At 36.8% G+C, this 22,835-nt stretch overlaps 2 protein-coding genes and 1 long non-coding RNA gene across 7 annotated transcripts in view; all 3 read left to right on the forward strand.

The window, feature by feature from the left end:
- The window catches only part of BCLAF1 (BCL2 associated transcription factor 1), a 32,212-nt gene extending 13,548 nt beyond the window's left edge, over positions 1–18,664 (forward strand). For 2 of the 5 annotated variants that reach the window (XM_009281475.2, XM_009281476.2), the window contains exons 3-13: positions 893–1,016; positions 1,894–2,799; positions 4,267–4,938; positions 5,049–5,218; positions 7,989–8,094; positions 9,031–9,115; positions 9,819–9,994; positions 11,145–11,325; positions 16,080–16,226; positions 17,937–18,146; positions 18,293–18,664. In XM_009281475.2, coding sequence (XP_009279750.1) covers positions 913–1,016; positions 1,894–2,799; positions 4,267–4,938; positions 5,049–5,218; positions 7,989–8,094; positions 9,031–9,115; positions 9,819–9,994; positions 11,145–11,325; positions 16,080–16,226; positions 17,937–18,146; positions 18,293–18,298 — 2,763 coding nt within the window. In that variant the 5' untranslated portion in view covers positions 893–912 and the 3' untranslated portion in view covers positions 18,299–18,664. Of the gene's footprint in view, positions 1–892; positions 1,017–1,893; positions 2,800–4,266; positions 4,939–5,048; positions 5,219–7,988; positions 8,095–9,030; positions 9,116–9,818; positions 9,995–10,127; positions 10,294–11,144; positions 11,326–16,079; positions 16,227–17,936; positions 18,147–18,292 lie in introns of those variants that run through there. The other 3 variants (XM_009281480.2, XM_009281477.2, XR_657684.2) reach the window with 3 other exon arrangements.
- Positions 18,665–18,892: 228 nt separating this feature from the next.
- On the forward strand, positions 18,893–19,899 carry LOC103900737. The gene is made up of 2 exons (XR_657686.2): positions 18,893–19,104; positions 19,251–19,899. It is a non-coding gene; the product is annotated as an uncharacterized LOC103900737 (long non-coding RNA).
- Positions 19,900–22,587: 2,688 nt separating this feature from the next.
- The window catches only part of MTFR2 (mitochondrial fission regulator 2), a 10,985-nt gene continuing 10,737 nt past the window's right edge, over positions 22,588–22,835 (forward strand). The window contains exon 1 of the mRNA XM_009281579.2: positions 22,588–22,794. Coding sequence (XP_009279854.1) covers positions 22,588–22,794 — 207 coding nt within the window. The remainder of the gene's footprint in view (positions 22,795–22,835) is intronic.

A 22,835-nucleotide genomic window follows, 5' to 3' on the forward strand; every position in this document is an offset into this window, starting at 1 on the left:
GGGGTGGGGTGAGGAGCAGAAAAGGCCTTGACTCTGTGTAAACACTGCTCAGCAATAATGAAAACATCCCTGTGTTATCAACACTGTTTCCAGCACAAATCCAAAGCGTAGCCCCATACTAGCTACTATGAAGAAAATTAACACTACCCCAGCCAAAACCAGCACAAGTTTAAAAAGCAAGGTTAACCTAAAAAGGTGCAGGGTGGGCATATTGACCAGTGGAAAATCGGATCAGAGTGATTATCTTTAGTACATGTGGTGAAGAGAAATAATACCCCTGGCTCAAACCAACAACTTCTGGACAGAATACTTCAGGGCTTTTTCTTTGCTTATGTAAAAGGTACATTGTAGGGGACTGTAAAGTCCTTCCAGAGAAGCATTGGTGCATTGGAGATGCAAGGAAACTATTAAACCACACAAATAGCAAGAGTTCTGTTTAAAATATATTATTAAGAATGTTGTTATTATTAAAATGTGTAATTGTCCAGACTCATTATTTCTTCTCTTAATTTGCAGAAATGTTTTTTCTGTTGCTTCTTCTCTCATTCTACAGGATCAGTTTGCAATTAAATCTGGAAAACCTTTTACTGTTATACTTTATCTCTTCAGACAAACTGCGTGCACTGTAGCTACGTTAAATTCTTTAAAATGTTGTTGAGCTTTTAATTTACTAATAGATGTACTCATATTCTCGTCAAAGTTCTTTTGTTTAGGAAATGCTATACCTCTTTCTAATCTCATTTTAGCATATAAAAAATTTTGTTAATTTATATGATTTACATGGACTCTAAATACCGGCTTCCTTTTTTCTCCCCCCCCCCCCCCCCTTTTTTTTTTTTTCCCCTGCAAGGCCGAAAAAAACCCCCCCCCCACTGGTTTTCCTTTTGGGAAGGATTATATCTACTGGGAAAAATGGGTCGATCTAACTCTAGATCACATTCTTCAAGATCAAAGTCCAGATCTCAGTCCAGCTCTAGGTCAAGATCCAGATCACATTCTAGAAAAAAGAGATACAGGTAAATTGATGTCTTACTGCATGAAAAGTTGGTTTAGTATATTGTTTTTTGTCTGGAAATTATTTTTCACTTGCATGATGCTGTGGCAGAAGTGAGCCTGGGATCTTATTACATTTTAGGCAGTAGGTAAATTCTGCTCTGAATGTAATTTCTGTTACTTTGATTGCTTAATACTTGGCTGTGTTTCTCTTTTCCTGTATCAAGATAATTTCAGAATGCTAATGGTTCTTCATGATTTGTGGCTTGTTTGATTCTCCCCTCCCCCTCCACATGATGTTTTCTTTGTCCAGTCTCTTTCCCTGTGATTTGTTCTGTATTTCTCATGCAGCTTTTCAGATCTGGAGTAACTTAAGGCTTCAGCAGATAAGCTTTGCTGTATCTTGTCTTCTCAGTTGCCTCCAGCCTTTTCCTCATCTTTCTTACTGGTGGACATTACCATCTCCCATAAAAGAAGTGGCTGAATTGAATGTTTACTGCCTCATCAGCTGCTGTCCACAGGCTGGCATATTAAACTGGGTGTCATGTAACTTCATGTTCCAGGCTGTGAACCATGGTGGCTGAGGAACTGAATGCCATGCTCCAGTGTGGTGATAATCTCTAATAAAATGGCAGGGGCAGGCCACTGAGGCTGGTAGTGTCTTAATCATGTGATGCTGAAGTCTAAGTTTCACAGTCCTTAGGAGTATAGACATGTTTATTATAATCCTTTGAGACAGAAACAATAAATAAAGATAGATTGTAGAAGTTACTTTAAGACTGTTAGTCCGCTTCCTTTACTGTTCTGACTGCATTTGAGAAATCTAGCATTTAGTGTCAAGGCACTTTTTTTTTTTAATTCTCAAATTGTCAAATGTTAATGTCTGCTTTTTAATTTTAGTTCTAGGTCTCGGTCAAGGACATATTCACGATCTCGCAGCAGGGATCGTGTTTATTCTAGAGATTATCGCAGAGATTACAGAAATAATAGAGGAATGAGACGTCCCTATGGTTACAGAGGAAGAGGTAGAGGGTATTATCAAGGAGGAGGTGGTAGATACCATCGTGGAGGTTATAGGCCTGTCTGGAACCGAAGACACTCCCGAAGCCCTAGGCGTGGCCGTTCACGTTCCAGAAGTCCAAAACGAAGGTCTGTGTCTTCCCAGAGGTCCCGGAGCAGATCTCGTCGATCTTACAGATCTTCCAGGTCCCCAAGGTCCTCTTCATCTCGTTCTTCATCCCCATACAGCAAATCACCTGTCTCTTCCAAAAGACGTGCGTCTCTGGAAAAGCAGGCAAAGAAAACTGAAGGGGCTCCTTTGCAAGATAGCCCTTTGAAAAATAAATCACAAGATGAACAGAAAGATACGTTTGAACATGACCCATCAGAGTCTCTTGACGATTTTAACAAATCATCAGCAGCTTCTGGCGACATTTGGCCTGGCCTTTCAGCGTATGATAACAGTCCAAGGTCACCCCATAGTCCTTCTATTGCCACCCCACCTAGTCAGAGTTCATCTTGCTCTGATGCCCCTTTGCTTAGTACAGCCCACTCAGCAAAGGACACACCTCAACATTCCCATTCCATTCAGCATAGTCCTGAGAGGTCTGGCTCTGGTTCTCTTGGAAATGGTTCTAGCCGTTATAGTCCTTCTCAGAATAGCCCATTGCATCACATCCCTTCGAGGAGAAGCCCTGCAAAGACAATCCCATCACAGAGCGCTCCCCGTGAGGAGGCTCGAGTGCGGTCATTTTATCCTGAGGGTGGCGAACAGGAAACTGCAAAAGGTGGAAAGTTTATGAAAAGGTAAGAGTTACATTATAAGCCTAACGTTGCTTCTTAAAATGCTGTCTGTTACAGAGTTTTGACAAGATCATCACTGTGCCTTGAAAAACACAATATGGAATACTGTGGAGTAAATACTACTAATTTTAGTCTGGTTGGAATTGAGCTTGAAACATGTGCCTTCTCCTAAGATGCTTCAAGTTCTTGGCCATTGGCTAATGGAGATAGGGACATGAAGAAAAATTGGTTTGTGCTTTTCCTTTACAGTGCGTTTTCTTATACTCAATTTACTGTTAAGAAAAATCTTAATTGGAATAGTGCATCAGACTTGCTTGTTTGATAGTGAATTCTGTTCAAGTATTTTAAAATTTTAATGCTTCATGTAGTTTGAAATGCAAATCTTCTGGAAGTCTGAAAATGCAGATGTTGTACAATGATTTCTTTGTTGACATAAACAACATCCATTGCTAATTGTGTGGTGCAATATGACAACTTTGCCTTGACTTGCGTTACGTATGAAAGAGGGTAGGTCTTGGTATTCTTGGGACATAATTCTATTGATGTGAAGGCCAACATATTTAAAGTTGAATGTATGTTTTCCAATTAACGTAAAATTCTTAAATTTGCTCCTAAAATGTTTGATATAGTAGTAATTTTTAAAAGTTGTAAAAATCTTACTGACATTAGACTGTTCCTTTCTAATGTGACTTGTACTTCAGTGTATTTCTTATGAATTATAGAGCAAAGCTGTGACTATGCTATATAGGTTTGATTGTAGGCTTTTAAATGAATTTGTCCAGTCAGTGATTTATTATGTAAAAATATACTGCTTAGAAGATCAGAAATACGACTTGGGTTAGATGTATTGGACTTGGTGAATGCATTGGGACCTATGTGAAAATAGTGTATAGATAAGGCAGTGGCTGAAATAATTAATTGGTAAGTGTGTTTCTGTGTTTAGGAGAGCTGCCTTCTAAAGGTTCCCTGCTTGTACACAATGTAGTGAATGCATTAAGCCTGTGTCAGATTTTGGAATTCTCTTAGAAATGTGCAGGATCTTGAAAATCATTCACTTTTTTTTATGGTACTCTTAACTTTTTCACTAAAAGAAGTACAAAAATGAATTGCAGTCTGAATTATCAAATTTCATTTGAATTTGATGGAAAAAATGACTGATGTAAGAGTATGTGAAGCTGGGTACCGATTAAGAAAAAAGAAACAAACCAACCACTAGCTTTTTTTATAAACTCAAGCAGAGAATTTCTAGGTGTTCTACAGAAAGGCATTATATTCCTCAGATGCCTCCAGCAGTACATAAATGATAGTAGGTACAGTGTTAATGGTGTGCGAAGTGTTGCATGCTAAAGTTGAATTGCTCAGAGGAATGTATTTTCTTCTTCTTGGTGTGAAATTGACACAAAAGAGGAATGCAAGTGAACTGGAATGAATGCAATCCAGAGTTACCAGTCTCTTCTTTGCTATCCACAGGTACACAGATGAAGAGTCTAGAGTATACCTGCTTGATAGGGGTAATACCAGGGAGAAGGAGGCCCAGAAGGAGAGAGGATCAGAAAAAGGGAGGACAGAGGGAGAAAGGGAATGGGAGGAACAGGAAACTTTAGATTTTTTCGTTGATAAAGAGACTGGGAAAGAAAAGTTTAATGACTCTGAAGGGGAGGACACAGAGGAGACAGAGGATTACAGACAGTTCAGAAAGTCTGTCCTAGCAGATCAGGGTAAAAATTTTCCTACTGCATCTCACCGGAATGCTGAGGAGGAAGGAGCCAAATACAAATCTAAAATATCAATCAAGGGCAATAGAGAGAGCGATGGATTTAGAGATGAGAAAAGTTATAAGCTTAAAGAGACTGGCTATGTAGTGGAAAGGCCTAGTGCAACAAAAGATAAGCACAAGGAAGAAGACAAGAGTTCTGAGAGACTAATGATGAAGAAAGAAACTCAGTCACCTGAGCAGGTAAAGTCTGAAAAGCTCAAAGAACTCTTTGATTACAGTCCCCCTCTACACAAGAATCTGGATGCGAGAGAAAAATCCACCTTCAGAGAGGAGAGCCCACTTAGGATCAAAATGATAGCCAGTGACTCCCATCGTCCTGAAGTTAAACTCAAAATGGCACCGGTACCTCTTGATGATTCCAATAGGTAATTATTCCACTTTACAGTGTGGTTCTCCACCTGCCTCCAGTGTCATTCATCTTTATTTAAACTAGTGGTTTCTTTTTGTGTGTCTTTTTGTTGTTGATGCATTTTAGACCTGCTTCCTTGACTAAAGACAGGCTGCTTGCTAGCACACTTGTCCATTCCGTCAAGAAGGAGCAAGAGTTCCGATCCATCTTTGACCACATTAAGTTGCCACAGGCCAGCAAAAGCACGTCAGAGTCATTTATTCAGCACATTGTGTCCTTGGTTCATCATGTCAAAGGTATGTGTTCAGTTTATTGTACTGAATACGTGTCTGACAACTTCATTTAAGCCTGTTTGCTATCTCTAGAACAGGAAGATTTCAGCCCTCTTTTAATGTTGATTTAGTCAGACTTTCTTCTTTTTGAGGTACACATAAAAATAATAGCCACAGAAGGTAGTATCAAAAAAACCCCCAGGCAATGTAGAGCATAATAGCAATTATACTATGTTTCTGGATAAATTTTTGAGCCTAAGTAGCATATAAAGTGTGAATTTTTGCAATGTAGTTAGTTTAAACATACTACATTGGTCAATCTTTTCTTACTTAGTTTTATTTGAATGGCTCTAACATACAATTTTATATTAAGTGGTGCAGTGCGGGTTGACAGGTGTCTTTTGCACTGTAAATACAATGGCATTGCTTTTGGAACACCGGAACACCCCAGAGCTCATTTCCAGGTTCTTATTAGAAGGGTTTTTTTGTCTCAAACCAGTAAGATTTAAGGAAAATTGTGCTCTAAATGATACTAAAATACACTATGATATTGCATTTTAGTCATATTTGACAGTAGTGTAGTGCTGGAGCCAGGAATTTCACTTAAAGGAACTTGGCAGTGGCTAAGTAAACCTCCATTGGATGAATTATACACTAATTATTTTCTGATTTAACAGTAGTGGCTGTTGCTTACTATAAACACCAACCACCCCCCAAAACCACCCCCCCCCCAACCAAGCAACAACAAAAACCCCTTCCAAACCACCAAAAAACAAACCCAAACCATCAAAGTAGATGCATTTCATTTAGGTCACATATCCTGTCAAAGTTTTCTGATGCAAAAATAGATAATTCCTTAAAGTCCAGTGAGGATACCTGGGGAGTTCTTTAAATGTTTTTTTTCCCCTAGCATTTACTTTATTTCACTGGGCTGTTGTCTTGTTCTTGTGTTCGATGTACGGAGATAATATGGAAGAATTTGCTGGTGAAAATAATTTTGCCGTATCATCATGCAAAGGGGCAATGTGGAAATGCTTAATTAGGTGACCAGTTTCAGCATATCTGTAAGCATTGTTTTTTAAGATGCTTTAGCTTCTAAAATTGCAAAGATTTGTGTGCTAGAAGTATGTGCTAAGGTTCCCTTAAAAGTCGCAGGTTGTTGGCAAAATTCAGATTACTAAGGCCAAATGATTTCTTCCATTTTGAATTACTTACAAAGAAGAAAGTAATAGTCAACAATAATAGATTATGATAATGTATTAGATTAAAAAAAATTCTTATTGGGACACCTGTTTAGAGTATAATGATCTTTGTTGTGAAAGTATCTATTTTATTGATGTGTAAAGAGATTTAAGGCTCAATCCAATGAGAGCTGCTGTAAGTTTTTGCTTATATAGTACGTATGTAGGCTGCAGGTGAAACAGTACTCCTGAAACTCACATGTTGATCACAGAATAGACTGTTTTTCTGTAAACTTTTGTATGTTAAACAAATACCTGGTAAATGTAACAGCTTAACAGCCTAAACAGCTTACGCCTATCTGGTCAAGTTTTTAGAATATGTACAGTTATGGTTGTTTTTGAAAGCAGAACCTCTCTTTAAGTTTCAAATTTACTGTGGTCTGTGATCAGATTTTAGTAACTCTTTTGACAAATTGAAGTTATGTTCATTATTGGTGTGATGCGACCAGTCTGAACAGCTCTTTATTAATGTAGAGCTGAAAATGCCCAGTGATGTTTTCTTTTTCATTATAACTAGGTCCTGGAATGTGTTTTGAAATGGCAAAATCCATGTTACAAAAGTAAAATAGCTGTTGAAAGATACAGATGCCAAACAGGCAAAGTTGAACCTTCTGTCTTCCTGGCAAAAATGGCATAAAAACAGAGTTGCTAGCTCAAATTCCTGTGTTTGATGGAATTATGATTGAGGCACTACCCTTGTAGTGGCCGTTTCAAGTTTTAATGGTTGGTTATGAGACAAATACTGGATGCCGGGCGGTAAGTTGATACAGATGTATGTTGACCTGTTAAGCAGATAGCTTGCTTCATATGTAACATTTCATAGCTCATGACTTTATGTATTTCTATATTACATTTAAACACATTTGTTGAGCTGGTTTAAAAACTGAGTTTTGCTGTTGCTAATTTAACTGTCTCTGAAGGAAAGAGAAAATTTGTCAGCGAAGTTGTCAAGTTTGCCAAGATGCCAGATGCTTAAATGAATTTATTTACATATAGGTGTGTTAATTGTCTTGGATCGTTTATCATCACAACTTCAAATCAAGAAATTGTATTCCTTTAAGAAATGACTCGTTAGGTCATTCATGTAGTTATTGAAGCATACATTACTTAAGTGTTTTCACTGAATTAACTCTTATTTTAAGTTAAAGATGAGATGAATAGTAAAATGTACTTATTGCAAGTATTCATGACTCAAAGTAACTTCTTTTTCTCTTATGGGCAAAGTATAAAATAACTGTTAAGAAATTGCTCCTTTCTCTTTCATTAGAGGAAAATGTCATTGAAAATCAGCAAGTCCAATCAGTAAATGATGCTTGAATTAGATGTAATACAGTCATGGCATAGTTATAAGTAGACTTGCAGTGATGCTGTGCACTGTTACTTTGTTTGGGTTACAGAATGTGTAAAAATAGGGAGAACACCACATTTGCTTGTCCTGATAGATTTATTGAAAATACTATGTTTTTGCCTGCTACTTGCCTTTCTGTCAGGAGTAAAATACCTGTCAGTTGAATTAAACTAATGAAACAGTGTTTTTCTATTGTAACCAACAGAGCAATACTTCAAGTCAGCTGGAATGACCCTAAATGAGAGGTTCACTGCATATCAAAAAGCTACTGAAGAACACTGCACCCGGCAAAAGAGCCCAGAAATACATAGGTATATGTTAACTGCATATGTAGATGCTTTGTGTTTCAAATAATGTGTGCTAATATTTCTTTTGAGAACCCAAAATATTTTTTCTAATCTGTATGGAGTAATTTGTCAATTTCTGTGTAAATACAAAATACCAAAAAACCCCACCAAAACCCCCTTCTGTAAAAGAGAACTCGTCCGAGCCAAGTCTGGCTTCATCTGTGGTTTTGTAGCAGATGTCTTCTCTACCTCTGTATCTCATTTGGGATATATTTACTTTTCTCACATGCAGTGCTCAAATATTGAGGGGCATATGTCTTGGAAGATGAAAAGAAGCCCTGTACATGCATCTTTATTCTTCAGTGTGAAATGTTCCATCTCATACTACTTTAGTTTTTGTGTGTGTTAATTTACAGCAGTTTTTTGAAAAATCTGAGAGCCTGAAAGGTAAGAAGGTAGGCATGCAGATGTAGTTTCTGATCATGTGCTGTAATTTTTTGATGCAGTGTACTATTTTTGTGTTGCATGTGAGGACATACTAGCTCTGTATTCAGTATCAACTTTATATAAGTTTTCTTAACTGTTAATTATTTTTGACTTTACAGCAAACTATCATAGTGTTGATTTCTTGGGGGGGGGGATTTTCAACTGGCCACATATACTGATCTTTTGAAATAACTCGTTAAACATTTTTTGTATCTTCAAAGTTGTACTTAAAATGTGAAAAATCAAACCACCTATTTCCTGTATTTTGTGTTTTTAGCATACTTCACACAAAACAGAACCAAGGTTTTTAATTTTTAGTCTGCTTCTGTATTCTGATGGTGGGGCTTTACATGCAAAAAGTTTGTTCTACTGCAAAAATGTCTTGTTTCTCAGTTTTCTGTTGAAAAGAAATGTGTGAGGTCACTAACAATGACATACACATATGGCAAGACACTGCTTTTATTTTACATTTAGGAGGATTGACATCTCTCCAAGTACCCTGAGGAAGCATACCCGTTTAGCAGGTGAAGAAAGAGTCTTTAAAGAAGAAAGTCAAAAAGTAGGTTCTAAGTAAACATCCTATCTGTATTTCTAAACTTATTGTTTCCCTTTAAATCTGAACTTCAAGTTTGTGTATAAAAATACAAAAATAATTTGTATTGTATCTGGAGTACTTGCATTTAGAACAATTTTTTTTCTCCTTTGAGTAAAACATATTACCAAGAAGCCAGTTTATGTAGCGTGATTTTGCTATATTGATAACGTGGCATGTAAGGTCAAGTCTTCTCCCACCCTTCCTTTCTTCTTGGACATTTCTTGCCCAATTTTGTGGCACTAAGCTGCCCAAGGACAAAGAATAGAAGGGGAAAAAAAGAAAGTACTGAGGTGGTCAGTGAGTAGTATGGTTGAATTGCAAAGGTGCTTGTGCTCTGTTAAAAATAGTTCACCAGAAGAAATGAATACTTAAACATCCTTCCAAACCATGTATTATGGTCTGCCTGCATCAAAAAATAGTTATCCCATTGACTTGATGGAAATGCCTCTTTGAAACTGAAATTCTTAGCTGTTCTTTTTTTAGATCTAGCCATTGCATGTAAAGGGCCTTCACTTAAAGTCAATTTGTGTGCTGAAGAGTTTGTTGAAAAATAGGTAAATTCTATCTCGCTGCTTTGAAAATTGATGCACAACTTGCCTTTTCATTCAGATTCTCTTCTGGATATTTTATTTCAGAATTTTGTTCCAAAATATTTATTTGTTTACAGGGAGATAAAAAATTAAGGTGCGATTCTGCTGATCTTCGGCATGACATTGACCGACGTAGAAAAGAACGAAGTAAAGAGCGAGGAGACTCAAAGGGTTCCAGGGAATCCAGTGGGTCAAGAAAGCAGGAGAAAACTCCAAAAGATTACAAGGATTACAAATCTTACAAAGATGACAGGTAAATATTTGAAGTCCCTATATAGGTTTTTAGCTTCTAATTAGCCTTTTGTAATTGTAAGCTTAATTGCTTTCAATTTTCAATGTATAATGGAACATTTAAATTTAAACAATTAAAATTATTTGTTTTACAGCAAATATGTATTATCTGTCTTTTACACGGCTTATGGTGGATGAGGACAAAAACTTTGGAATAGCAAGCTAACACTGAAAAAAAAAATGACAAATTAATCTGTCCTATTATCCAGGCTACATCAGGAGGTTGGACTTCAATGCAGTACATTTCTATAAACAGTTTGTGTAAGAACTTTGGTTCGTTATGCTTGATTCCGCACTTTTTCAACTCATAACACCCAGAGTATGAGAATCTTACTGATACTTAGGTTTTAACATGGGTGAGAAGGGGAATTTTTATTTTTGTCTAAAGCCAGTGGGCTGTTTTTAAGAAAAGAATGTTAGCATGTCTCAGTGGATACTGTGTAGCAGTGGTAAGAGTTACTTCAGGTATGACCTTCCTTTGAATAGGATATTAAAATCTTGTAAATCGGGTCAAATTAGTACCACTATGGGGTTACTAAAAGTCTTGCTGTAGGAATTTTTTTCCCCTGCTTTGTACTGGATATACAATGAATTTTTACTTATGCTTCCTGTTTCCCATTTACTTTCTGACTTTGGTATCCACGTTATCTTCCACTGGCTAATTCCATATAGCCATCTACGTAGGGAAGCCCACACCATATCTTCTCAACAGTGTGCAAACTGAACTATGTAAAGTTACTGTAAAACTTTGCCTTGAGGGTTTTCTTCCCTTCAATTTCTGTTTTTCTGCCTCAGAAGAAAGGCAGATCTTAAAAGTAACAGAATCTCTTCATGGCATCAAAACCTAGAAAAACTGTATTTGCAGTTTGCAGACTGCTGCTTTCCAACTCACTAGCAATAATATACATTTAGTGCATTTAAATGTGTAAGAGGAGGCTGGAAAGTGGAACTATACTTCACCTTAACATCTGAAATATGTAACTTATATGTGACTTTATAACCAGAAGGGGGATAGTTTTTCATATACTAAAAGGGGTCTCTCTATATTTTAGCATGTTGCAGACTATCTAGTACTTTTAAAATAGCACACAGTTTATCTTTTTATTTTTCAGTAAACAAAAAAGAGATCAAGACCGTGCTCGGTCCTCCCCATCTTCCTCCCCATCTTCTTCCTCATCCAGTTCTCGAGAAGAAAAGGATTGCAAGAAGGAAAGAGATGAAGAGTTCAAAACCCACCATGAACAGAAAGAATACTCTGGTTTTGCAGGAGTCAACAGGCCAAGAGGCACTTTTGTAAGTTGCTCTCTTATTCTTCCCCCAAATTATGAACACTTTGCCAATAGTAACAGTATAACAGATAAAATGAGGAGGTGTTGCAGTGATTAATGTTAGGCTAGACTTCTTTCATAAAAGAACTCAAGAATCACTGTTATGTGATGTACCAAACCTGAAAAGTTGTTTTTTTTTCCCCAGCGCTGCCCAATGGCAGTTAATTGGTGTGTAAATATGCATTAGCATGCCATTAGAGACCCTAGTGTAAGGGTGGGGAAAAAGATTGCTTATTTATTCCTTGCTCTTTTGTAATTACGTTGTTTCCTAACAGGATGTGAAAATTTACCTTTCTGTAAAGATTAAGTCTTGTGATCTGTTACCTCTGTAACTCCCTGCAGGTTCTGTTTCTCCCTGTCATTTTTCAGTTTGGTTTTGCCCTCCTTTGTGGAGATGCCTGCAACTTGTTAAATAGAGAATGGCACATAACTAAAAATACACATCAGCCTTGAACCAGCTGTATTGAGGAGAGGAGATGGTATACTTGTTATTTTTTCAGTGTTTCTTTGGCCTGGACTAGCCACAGTGAGCATGAAAGCTCATTCATTTATCTCTGGAATGTATTTTAGCATTGTGATTTGGAAAGTGACATATTGACCACTATAGTCTTTGGAAAAATTTTAACGTTAAAAATTACATGTTAATGTAATTACTGATACTTAATTGGGAAATGTAGAAGCATTAGGAAAGACTAGGAATCAATAAAGGAGGCCTTGAAAAGATAAGGAATACTTTAAAAAAAAACAAACAAACAAAAAAACCACAACAAAAAAACCCCAAAGCTAAAACAAAACACACACACAAAAAGCAAGTTCCATGTTTGGGTGGGGAAAAAATGTCAAATAGACTTACATAATGGGTAGGAGTAGTTTCATGCTTTCACAATAATTCCTTCATGTAGCCTGTAATTAAGACTAAATAATGCTAAAAGGCATATTGTTTGGTAAAAATGTACATTGAATTGTTTGTAGTAGTGTAAAAGAAGTTTTGAGCTACACACAAGGGTGTCTGAAATGCATGTGGGGTGTGCAACACGAGTTAAGGTTTGAATCTTCCGTCTAAAAAACTGTAGCTACTTAGAAGAAGATTCAAAGTTCAAAATTTCTAGCACTAAAAATGCATTATTTCCTCCTTTCTTGTTGTTTTTTTATGTAATTATACTAAGGAACAGCTATGTGGCATAAATGTATAAACCCTTGGATGGTGTAGGCATCAAATATGACATCATCAGCACAATTTCTAGCTGTATAAGCTAGTGGCACTGAGTTAAACAAAAGTAGAGCTTAAAACCCCTCTCTCCTCTCAAAGAGAATCAGTTCAAGAAAACTCGTAATTGGTGGAAGCCTTGCTGCTTTATAAAACCAGATTGTACATATTGTGAAAGAGATGCTACTTTACATGAAACTTAAGTAGATGTGAATTGGAAATTTAATTGGCTTCTACTAATGTGACTACTGGTGACTGCCAGTTCTGACTATGCAATAATAACTGGTGAATGTTCCCCAACGACATACATGGTCATACACAGGCTTATTGAACAAACTGTGTCTGAACAGGAGAATCTAAATAGGCCAACCTGTTGACTCAGATCTTCTCTTTAGGGATACAGCGTGGATAGTATTGAAACATACAGGCTGGCTAGTGTAGGAATGTCTTTGTAATTCAGGCTAATAGTGGCTGCATTCCTTTTTGCTTTTGGAGTAAATAAAATGTTTTGATTGCGAAGCCTCCATAAAGCAGGAAGCCTTGATACACTGGGAGAGCATAGCTTGCTGGATAGGGGAGACTTTAATGTAAGATAAGCTGTCAACTTCATGTTAAATCAGCAATGATTTTTCACTAACGCTTGCTGATGAACTGTAATGTTTAATTCTAGGCTTCTTGTACATAAACATCATGAATAGTTTTGAAGTAGCAACACAGAAATAAGGATGAGTAGAATCTTTTAATGGCACTGTCTTTAGTGTCCAGCTCCTCAAGAATTCTGTGTGTAACAGTTCTGATCAAAAGGAGTTTTCTCTTTCTATAGAAAATGTACTTGTCCTTTTTGTGATGGTCTTTACAGTAAGTAAGCCCATAAAGATAACACCGTAGTGGATTTCACCTCCCAGATGACCTGGGAGGGGAGGAGTGTTAATCCAGTGTTGAGGAAAGCTCTAGATGTTTTTCTTAAAGGGAATCAGATTGTAGGACCTAATACCAGGAAATGCTGATTTTTTTTTTTTCTAACTTCTGTTATCATTTTGGCTCTACATCCTTTTTTCCACCCACTGTGATACTGCTTGTTGTGCCCTAATTTTGTAAAGGTTTCAAAGCTATTGGAAATAAAGCATGTAGTATTTCTGCTCTTGTACAGTTTTCTTCAGGTGATAGTCCATCACTTTCCAAGTGATTCTCCAAGAAATTCTTTTTTTTTTCTTTTTGTTTGCCTGCAGTGTATTGGATGGGTCTTGTGAGCCTTTTACGGATTGTCTTTCAGTCTGTTTGATTTCAAAGTAGTTTTAAAACAGTCCAGCATAAAGTCTGTATTAGAAGTGTTGGAACTTTGTGGAACTAAGTGTGCATAATACTCCTCTTTCACATTAGCTAATTGTATCTTTTTTTGGTCTATGTTTTCTGACTATGCAATAATAACTGGTGAATGTTCCCCAACGACATACATGGTCATACACAGGCTTATTGAACAAACTGTGTCTGAACAGGAGAATCTAAATAGGCCAACCTGTTGACTCAGATCTTCTCTTTAGGGATACAGCGTGGATAGTATTGAAACATACAGGCTGGCTAGTGTAGGAATGTCTTTGTAATTCAGGCTAATAGTGGCTGCATTCCTTTTTGCTTTTGGAGTAAATAAAATGTTTTGATTGCGAAGCCTCCATAAAGCAGGAAGCCTTGATACACTGGGAGAGCATAGCTTGCTGGATAGGGGAGACTTTAATGTAAGATAAGCTGTCAACTTCATGTTAAATCAGCAATGATTTTTCACTAACGCTTGCTGATGAACTGTAATGTTTAATTCTAGGCTTCTTGTACATAAACATCATGAATAGTTTTGAAGTAGCAACACAGAAATAAGGATGAGTAGAATCTTTTAATGGCACTGTCTTTAGTGTCCAGCTCCTCAAGAATTCTGTGTGTAACAGTTCTGATCAAAAGGAGTTTTCTCTTTCTATAGAAAATGTACTTGTCCTTTTTGTGATGGTCTTTACAGTAAGTAAGCCCATAAAGATAACACCGTAGTGGATTTCACCTCCCAGATGACCTGGGAGGGGAGGAGTGTTAATCCAGTGTTGAGGAAAGCTCTAGATGTTTTTCTTAAAGGGAATCAGATTGTAGGACCTAATACCAGGAAATGCTGATTTTTTTTTTTTCTAACTTCTGTTATCATTTTGGCTCTACATCCTTTTTTCCACCCACTGTGATACTGCTTGTTGTGCCCTAATTTTGTAAAGGTTTCAAAGCTATTGGAAATAAAGCATGTAGTATTTCTGCTCTTGTACAGTTTTCTTCAGGTGATAGTCCATCACTTTCCAAGTGATTCTCCAAGAAATTCTTTTTTTTTTCTTTTTGTTTGCCTGCAGTGTATTGGATGGGTCTTGTGAGCCTTTTACGGATTGTCTTTCAGTCTGTTTGATTTCAAAGTAGTTTTAAAACAGTCCAGCATAAAGTCTGTATTAGAAGTGTTGGAACTTTGTGGAACTAAGTGTGCATAATACTCCTCTTTCACGTTAGTTAATTGTATCTTTTTTTGGTCTATGTTTGTGGAACATACTTATTTTTAACAGCTGAAATTAATTTCCAGTCACATTTTTGTACAGTTACTCTGAAAACCCAGTTCTGTGTTTTTTAACTAGGCTGTTTATGGAACTAGAGTTCTGTAGTAACTGCAGGTTTTCATAGTCTATCTTCCCAACCTAACCTTTCTCCTCCTCTTGAATGGAGGATATAAACTCTTGTTTAATGTTTTCTACAAGCTAAAAATGTACATGCTGAGGGAACTGTATATATTACTACTTAGTGTATTCCGAGTTAAGTATTTTCTTTATTGCTGTGAGACTTTATAGCCTAACATTTTAAAATCCTGTTAATTCATTATAAAGAATATTTAAGACGCTTACTTTCACTTCAAGCATTGCTAGTCTGTACAGTACATATTGTTGATTTTTGAGTAAAGAATTTACTCATTTGAAATTTAATTTGGCCTAAAGTACATTTCTGAATCTCAGTTGAAAATGTTTGCGTAACACAAAGAGGATATACTTAATTGAAAACTGCATTGTTTGTATGTATTCTAGAATCATTTTCTCATAACCAGTATGACTGACTCCGTAAATGACCTTTCTTTTCCCCCGACAGTGTTCTCCCTCTTTCAATCTAGTTTTTCTGTTTGTTTTTGTCTGTGAACAGCTTCAGAAGCTTCTTCTGACCTGTTGTTGCAACACACTGGTTTACCAGCAGTCAAACGAAATTCCTTTTTGGTGGTTGTGGGTGAATTTATGCCAAGAACTCAAATGTGTTTCAATTAAGTTTAATAGAATTATTATTATTTCAAAGTGAATGCTTGAATATACTACTTAAGGTAATATGTGAATTTGGAAATGGCTTTACACTTGCAGATACTGTAATTAAGCACAGAAAGAGCATTTTCAGTAATAGAGAACTTGAACTCTTCTTTGTGGTTTCATGTAAATGGATTAAATGACATTTTGGTTAATCAGTTTCGAATTAGGGGCAGAGGAAGAGCCAGAGGAGTCTTTGCTGGAACAAATACTGGTCCCAGCAACTCAAATACTACTTTTCAGAAGAGACCGAAGGAAGAGGAATGGGACCCTGAATATACCCCAAAAAGCAAGAAATACTTCTTGGTGGGTGTGGAGAGCTTGATATCTTATGCATGCTTTTGTTTTTTCAAATTTTCTACAAGCGTAGAAGTAGCATGCATGTAGAGACAGGGACTTCAGTTACATACGTAACCATGAGAATATCAGGGTTGTTGTAGTGCCTGGTTCTGCTTCTCTTGTGTCTTTCTGCAGCAGGCTGCCAATAACTGAGGCCTGACACGGAATTAATCTCCAAAACTTTAATCAGTGAGTGGGGAAGAAGGCAGACTCAGACTAAAATTATTAAAAACAAATTTTAAACCGAAAAGGCTTGTGCTGTGTTTTCCTGGATTTGTGTTTGTCTGGCATTCGAGCTTTTGTATTAGATTTGTCTGGAAGTCTGCAAAAGTGGAAGATCAGGAAATGCTGACAGTATTTGTGGATGTATGTAGGCTGACTCTGTTATTAGCAGTCCTTCTGTTCTTAGTTGAGTAGGGTGATAGTCATAAGAAAGTCACCTTAGTTTTGATGCCTTTTTCCTATCTGGATTATGAAAGGAGGATTGTTGATGTTACCACCCAGTAAGTAGTGTAGTATACTGAGTATGTAGCCTCTGTTCCAGTTGATTTCCTTAACAATACAAACTTCTAAGGATATTGTTTCACCATTGAAAAATGTTAAGTAGTGAAGATCAGACCACCTCCTATAGCATTATAGTTTGCCACAAATATGTTAACAGGTAATCCAAGAAATAATGCAATCACAATTTGGATGTTTGTACAAGGAGTTCTCCTCTGTCTCCCCACACATATATAAACTTTGCTGACCTATAAACATGGAAAGAGATGTGGTAATCTAAATGCTAAGAAATTCTATGATAGCTAGAACAAATAACTAACTGTAGCTGTTAAACTTCTTTTTCATTTCTAAAAACTTTTTTAATTAAAAAAGCCACCCTTTAACTATTCTTATATAATTGTTAATAAACTGCTTTATATAGGTGTGGTATGTGTTTAATAGTTCAGATTTCTTTCCAAATCACAAGTAAAAACAGTAGATGTTGAAGCAAGTGTACCTCACTCTTCTAAATATAAACTTTTTTTATATTAAATAATTGTCTGTAGTGTTCATGCAGTGCACGGAATGATTGTCAGGCTATATGAAAGGCTATATTTGGTAGCAAGATAGCAAACTTTAAGCTTATTAACCAGAGAAACTCAACTGTTGTTTGTTAATGTCAGATTTAAACAGTTTAACCTTCGTTTGCCCTACGTTGTGCAGCTGAAGCAGGGTTTCTGAAAACTGCCTTCAATTACCTTTCCTTAATAAGTATAAAGAACTCTGTCTCTGCATTAAAGTAAAAATTAAAAAAAAAAAAAATCCTAGCACATTCCTAGAGCTTCTTCCTCTAAAATCACAGATTTCTTTTTTTTTTTTCTCAAAACTAGTGAGTAATTCTTTCTTCTGACTGAAGATAAGTGACAGATAACTTATTTGTTACTCCCAAACATTTGAGTAGACCCATGGCTAATAAGGGCTCTTAAAACAATTTTATTGTTGTGGTATTAGTTATAGCATCATGAATTGTAAGGATATACTTCATGATGTATCCTATAGATTATGATCTGAAATGTTAAAAAGTTCTCTTAATTGTTTTTTTTCTATGTATAGTATAAATTTGATATAGAGTACCAACATTTAAGGGGTACGTTTAAGAGGTGTTCTAACCTGATTCTTTGTCTGGTGTTATTGTAGCATGATGACAGAGACGATGGTGTGGATTACTGGGCCAAAAGAGGAAGAGGCCGTGGTACTTTCCAGCGTGGCAGAGGGCGTTTTAACTTCAAAAAGTCAGGTAGCAGTCCGAAGTGGACACATGACAAATACCAAGGGGATGGGATTGTGGAAGATGAAGAAGAAACGATTGAGAATAATGAAGAAAAGGACAGACGCAAAGAGGAAAAGGTAAACAGTTTAGTGAATTGCAGATTAGACAGTTTATCTTGTAGTATCTCAAGTACTTGTCTGGGTGTGGGGAGGGATCACTTCAAAAGGTTTTGGACTTTGGTTATTAACAGTTTACAACAAGACTGTTTTCTTTCTTTCCACAGGAATAACCCTGGAAGAAAATTGTAGCTGAAAGAGCAGCTCTTGCACCACCCACACAACATTTTTAATATGTTTTTTTGTTGTCAAATGAATGTAAGCATTTTACTTAAATTTTACTGTTGGAAAGTAGTTTAGAGGGATTGTTTTTGGTTTAAGCCTTTAGAAAAAAATCTTGATATAGTAAACTATGTTAATGATCGTACAGGTAGAAAGTAAAATATTTGTAACAACTTTTAAGAAATTTTACTGTTTGTTATATGCAGTGTAATTCTGCTTTGTCCAAATACATGGTCAAGTACAACTCTAAAAGTTTTGATTCTCCCCTATGTCTGTGTTTTATTCTGAAGTAAACTTACAGCTCTGCACACCTGAAATCTTGGAGCAGCATTTTTTATAAAACCAATAACTACTTCTGTGTTGCCTTTTAATAAGAAGTGTATTTAAGGGTAGTTATTCAGTCATAGTGTAAGTACAAACAGTTGTGCAAAATGCTGATTATACGTTAGTTCACAAGATGTATAGTAAATTTGATATAGAGTACCAACATTTAAGGGGTACGTTTAAGAGGTGTTCTAACCTGATTCTTTGTCTGGTGTTATTGTAGCATGATGACAGAGACGATGGTGTGGATTACTGGGCCAAAAGAGGAAGAGGCCGTGGTACTTTCCAGCGTGGCAGAGGGCGTTTTAACTTCAAAAAGTCAGGTAGCAGTCCGAAGTGGACACATGACAAATACCAAGGGGATGGGATTGTGGAAGATGAAGAAGAAACGATTGAGAATAATGAAGAAAAGGACAGACGCAAAGAGGAAAAGGTAAACAGTTTAGTGAATTGCAGATTAGACAGTTTATCTTGTAGTATCTCAAGTACTTGTCTGGGTGTGGGGAGGGATCACTTCAAAAGGTTTTGGACTTTGGTTATTAACAGTTTACAACAAGACTGTTTTCTTTCTTTCCACAGGAATAACCCTGGAAGAAAATTGTAGCTGAAAGAGCAGCTCTTGCACCACCCACACAACATTTTTAATATGTTTTTTTGTTGTCAAATGAATGTAAGCATTTTACTTAAATTTTACTGTTGGAAAGTAGTTTAGAGGGATTGTTTTTGGTTTAAGCCTTTAGAAAAAAATCTTGATATAGTAAACTATGTTAATGATCGTACAGGTAGAAAGTAAAATATTTGTAACAACTTTTAAGAAATTTTACTGTTTGTTATATGCAGTGTAATTCTGCTTTGTCCAAATACATGGTCAAGTACAACTCTAAAAGTTTTGATTCTCCCCTATGTCTGTGTTTTATTCTGAAGTAAACTTACAGCTCTGCACACCTGAAATCTTGGAGCAGCATTTTTTATAAAACCAATAACTACTTCTGTGTTGCCTTTTAATAAGAAGTGTATTTAAGGGTAGTTATTCAGTCATAGTGTAAGTACAAACAGTTGTGCAAAATGCTGATTATACGTTAGTTCACAAGAATCATATTTCCATAGTGTGTCAGTGATAAACCTGGATTCTTATTCCACCATGCTAGAGGGTGCAGCAAGAATTTTATCTTTGAGAGTGAAATTGTCACTCTTCTTTAGTAGCCTGAGAAATACATATGTATGTAAATACTCAAGTGAGTTTCAAGTGTATTATTTCCCTTCTGGAATGTGACTTTTAGAAACCTATTTCCAAGTCACTGCTGCTAGAAACTTTTAAACAGATGTGAAAACTGGAGTTCCCTCCCCCATCTCTGTAGTTAGTGCAGAACTACCTGCAACTAGCTTAATTCCTGTAGCTTGTGTCTATAACAGATCAGCTATGTATTGTGGATACCTAGTGATTTGCTTTGTCATAAAAAGGTGCTTCTCTTGTCAAGTACAATTCTCAAGTACTCTTCTTTTAGTACAATTCTTAAGGTTTTATAAACTAGGGTTTAAACTCCCTGCAAGAAAAATGTGCTGTCCATCAAGTATGAAGTACAAGTGGCATTTTCAGGGCCACTAGCGAGTACAGTTTCAGCTTTCTGTTGATAGCTTAATCATCAACAGAATGCTTTAGTTAAGAAATCGGTGGCAGTATCAATCTAGCTTCTTTTTTACCAATTTTTGTTCCAGTTTGTTAAAACTGCCTCTGTAATTTCTTTATGTGGACTTGCCTCTCCAGGTATGTAATCTGGCAAGAGTAAGTCTTTAAATCTTCTATAACATTTACAGCCTTAAGTGAAATCGGGGGAGGGGAGAAACAAAACAAAAAACCACCACAAAAATACCTGAAAAAGTAAAGCAAGATATGTTAAAACCTGAATCAGTAAAGATACTTCGGCTGTACTAAACATTTCTCTAAAGTGTGAATTCCATTACAGTGCCCTGGTAGTACATTTCTTTAGTATTCCACTTTATACAATGTGTAAATTTGAAGCTGTAACTCGGTGGTAAAAGTTAGGTTAGCAAAAGGTGTGAGAAATGAGGCTTGCTTTCTTAAACACTGATTTCTAAATAGTTGTGCTTCTAGTATTTGTGTAGCCAAAGTGCAGAAGTCAGTCTACAATTGTTTTGTTTTGTTTTTTAAACAAAAACAAACCCACAAACTTGGTTAAAAGTGTACCTACCACTAAACTTACAGAATGTTAAGGATGACAGTAATGTATTTGAATTACCAGAGCAAGGACTTTCTGATACAAGATGACTACTTAGGTTTTCTTTCTCAGACTGCTTTAGATACAGTAAATCTTAATGTTATATGGAGTTAAAAGTGTAATTGTTCTTAATTTGCCCCTTAGAGTGGCATAATGTCTTTAAAAAAAATAGAAGGGGGGGAAGCTTTGGTAGAGGTGTTTGTATTAAATACATATATAATGTACGTCATCTTACTGGCTTTACTGTTAGGGAGTAGTTAGCCATCTGCCCTATCCAAATTAAACACTAGAAGGCAGGAAAAAGTAGTACTGTCACTAATCCTAACTGTAGTTGAGGAAATTGTATTTTGGATTGCACTAGTTTGCCCGCATCTGTGTAGAAAGGGAAATAGGAATAATACTTGCCCTCCAGTAGTAGTTCCTAAAGGGTCATTCCTGCCCTATGTTTTAGGAAGTTCAGGCAAACTATACCGTTGTTGCAAGATCTGCTTTTACATCTTTTAATAGCTGTTTGAAATGTAAAACTGATTATTCCTTGGACTTTTTAGCAAAGCTGACACAGACTTTGTGTATATTAAATCAGAATAAGCAAGAAAAGGAACAAAACAAACTTGGCAGCAGTGTCAAAGTCTGTCCTAATGAAGTGAAATATTCAACATCAGTCTGAAACTAACAAATAGGACCAAGATATACTTGGAACTATCATAACCTTAGAACAGCTAACCTGTATCATCTAGGTCAAGTTGAAATTGGATTGTTGTGGTCTGTGTGTTGTAAGGCAAGGTAGTTCCTGCATGATCAGGCAGATTAAGTTTTCTGCTTCAGTTGAATGTCCAAGGAAATCTGGTAGAGATTGCTTTGATAATGGCATTTGATCCTACAGACCTGTCTGTAGGTTAGATCATAAAAATCCTTTTTTCATTATCCTTAATTTCAATGCAGTTTATTAAAAGTTTTGTTAATTACAGAACACATGGTGACAGCCATAACTTCATTTCTTTAAAAAAATGCTTGAATTAAGGTAATGTAGTCGAAGGTGCAAGTTGCAGTCTATTGGAGATCTATAAGAAAAACTTAAGTGGGAGTTGAGATTAGTTTTTCTTTTTTAAAATCCAAACTAATGCTTCAGCACTCACTAGTCCTTCAGCGTGAACAGTGAATTTTCACTGTCGTGATAGGAAAAAGCAGGTTGAGGTTTTCAGTTGGTGCTACTGAAGTAGTTGTATGACTGTTGTGAATGGAAGTTCAGTGCATTTTGTATTTCTCTTATTAGAAGGTGGAGATGATCATTGATGGATCTGCAGGAAAAAAAATCCAACCATTCTGCTGGTATAAAATGTTTAACTACGTTTTGAGTTCAGTAATTCATTCTGACTCATTGCCTTCCAGCAATGAAGCGGTTTCTGAATCCGCTTCATCTGCGTGGTGTGCTTATGAAGTTCTCCCTGCAGTTCAGAGAGAATCAGACATTCATTTCACTAGGCAAAACCAAAACAACAAAGCCCCAGTAGCCATGCTCTTTCTTGGTCTGGAATTAAATCTCACATCATCTTACTTCCCAGAACCAGTCGTTAGCAGTACTGTCACAGCGACTTCAACCACGTCCTGTTGCGCTAGTGTTTCTTCTGTTGATGTGGACTGTGTTCTGCTATTGCACATGCTGAAGTGTCATTTTTCTCATGAGTAGAGTAAGTTGCATTGTTCCGGCATATGAAATCGCCTCCGTGCAGTATCCTCCCCCTTCCCACACAGCACGCCCCGACGTCACTTGCTGGAAGCCACCGAACAGTCAGCCTTTGCCACGGAAGAGGTGTGCTGGCTCGGATCACCGGCAGGCAGCGACCCCGGCCCGCCAGCCCATACCCCGCGGAAGCGGTGCTGCCCCTGTAGCCGCCCGCGGGCGTCCTCCCTCACCCGGGCGCGACGC

Source organism: Aptenodytes forsteri, unplaced genomic scaffold (genome assembly GCF_000699145.1).
Source record: "Aptenodytes forsteri isolate BGI_AS27 unplaced genomic scaffold, ASM69914v1 Scaffold82, whole genome shotgun sequence".
NCBI classification, from domain to species: Eukaryota; Metazoa; Chordata; class Aves; order Sphenisciformes; family Spheniscidae; genus Aptenodytes; species Aptenodytes forsteri.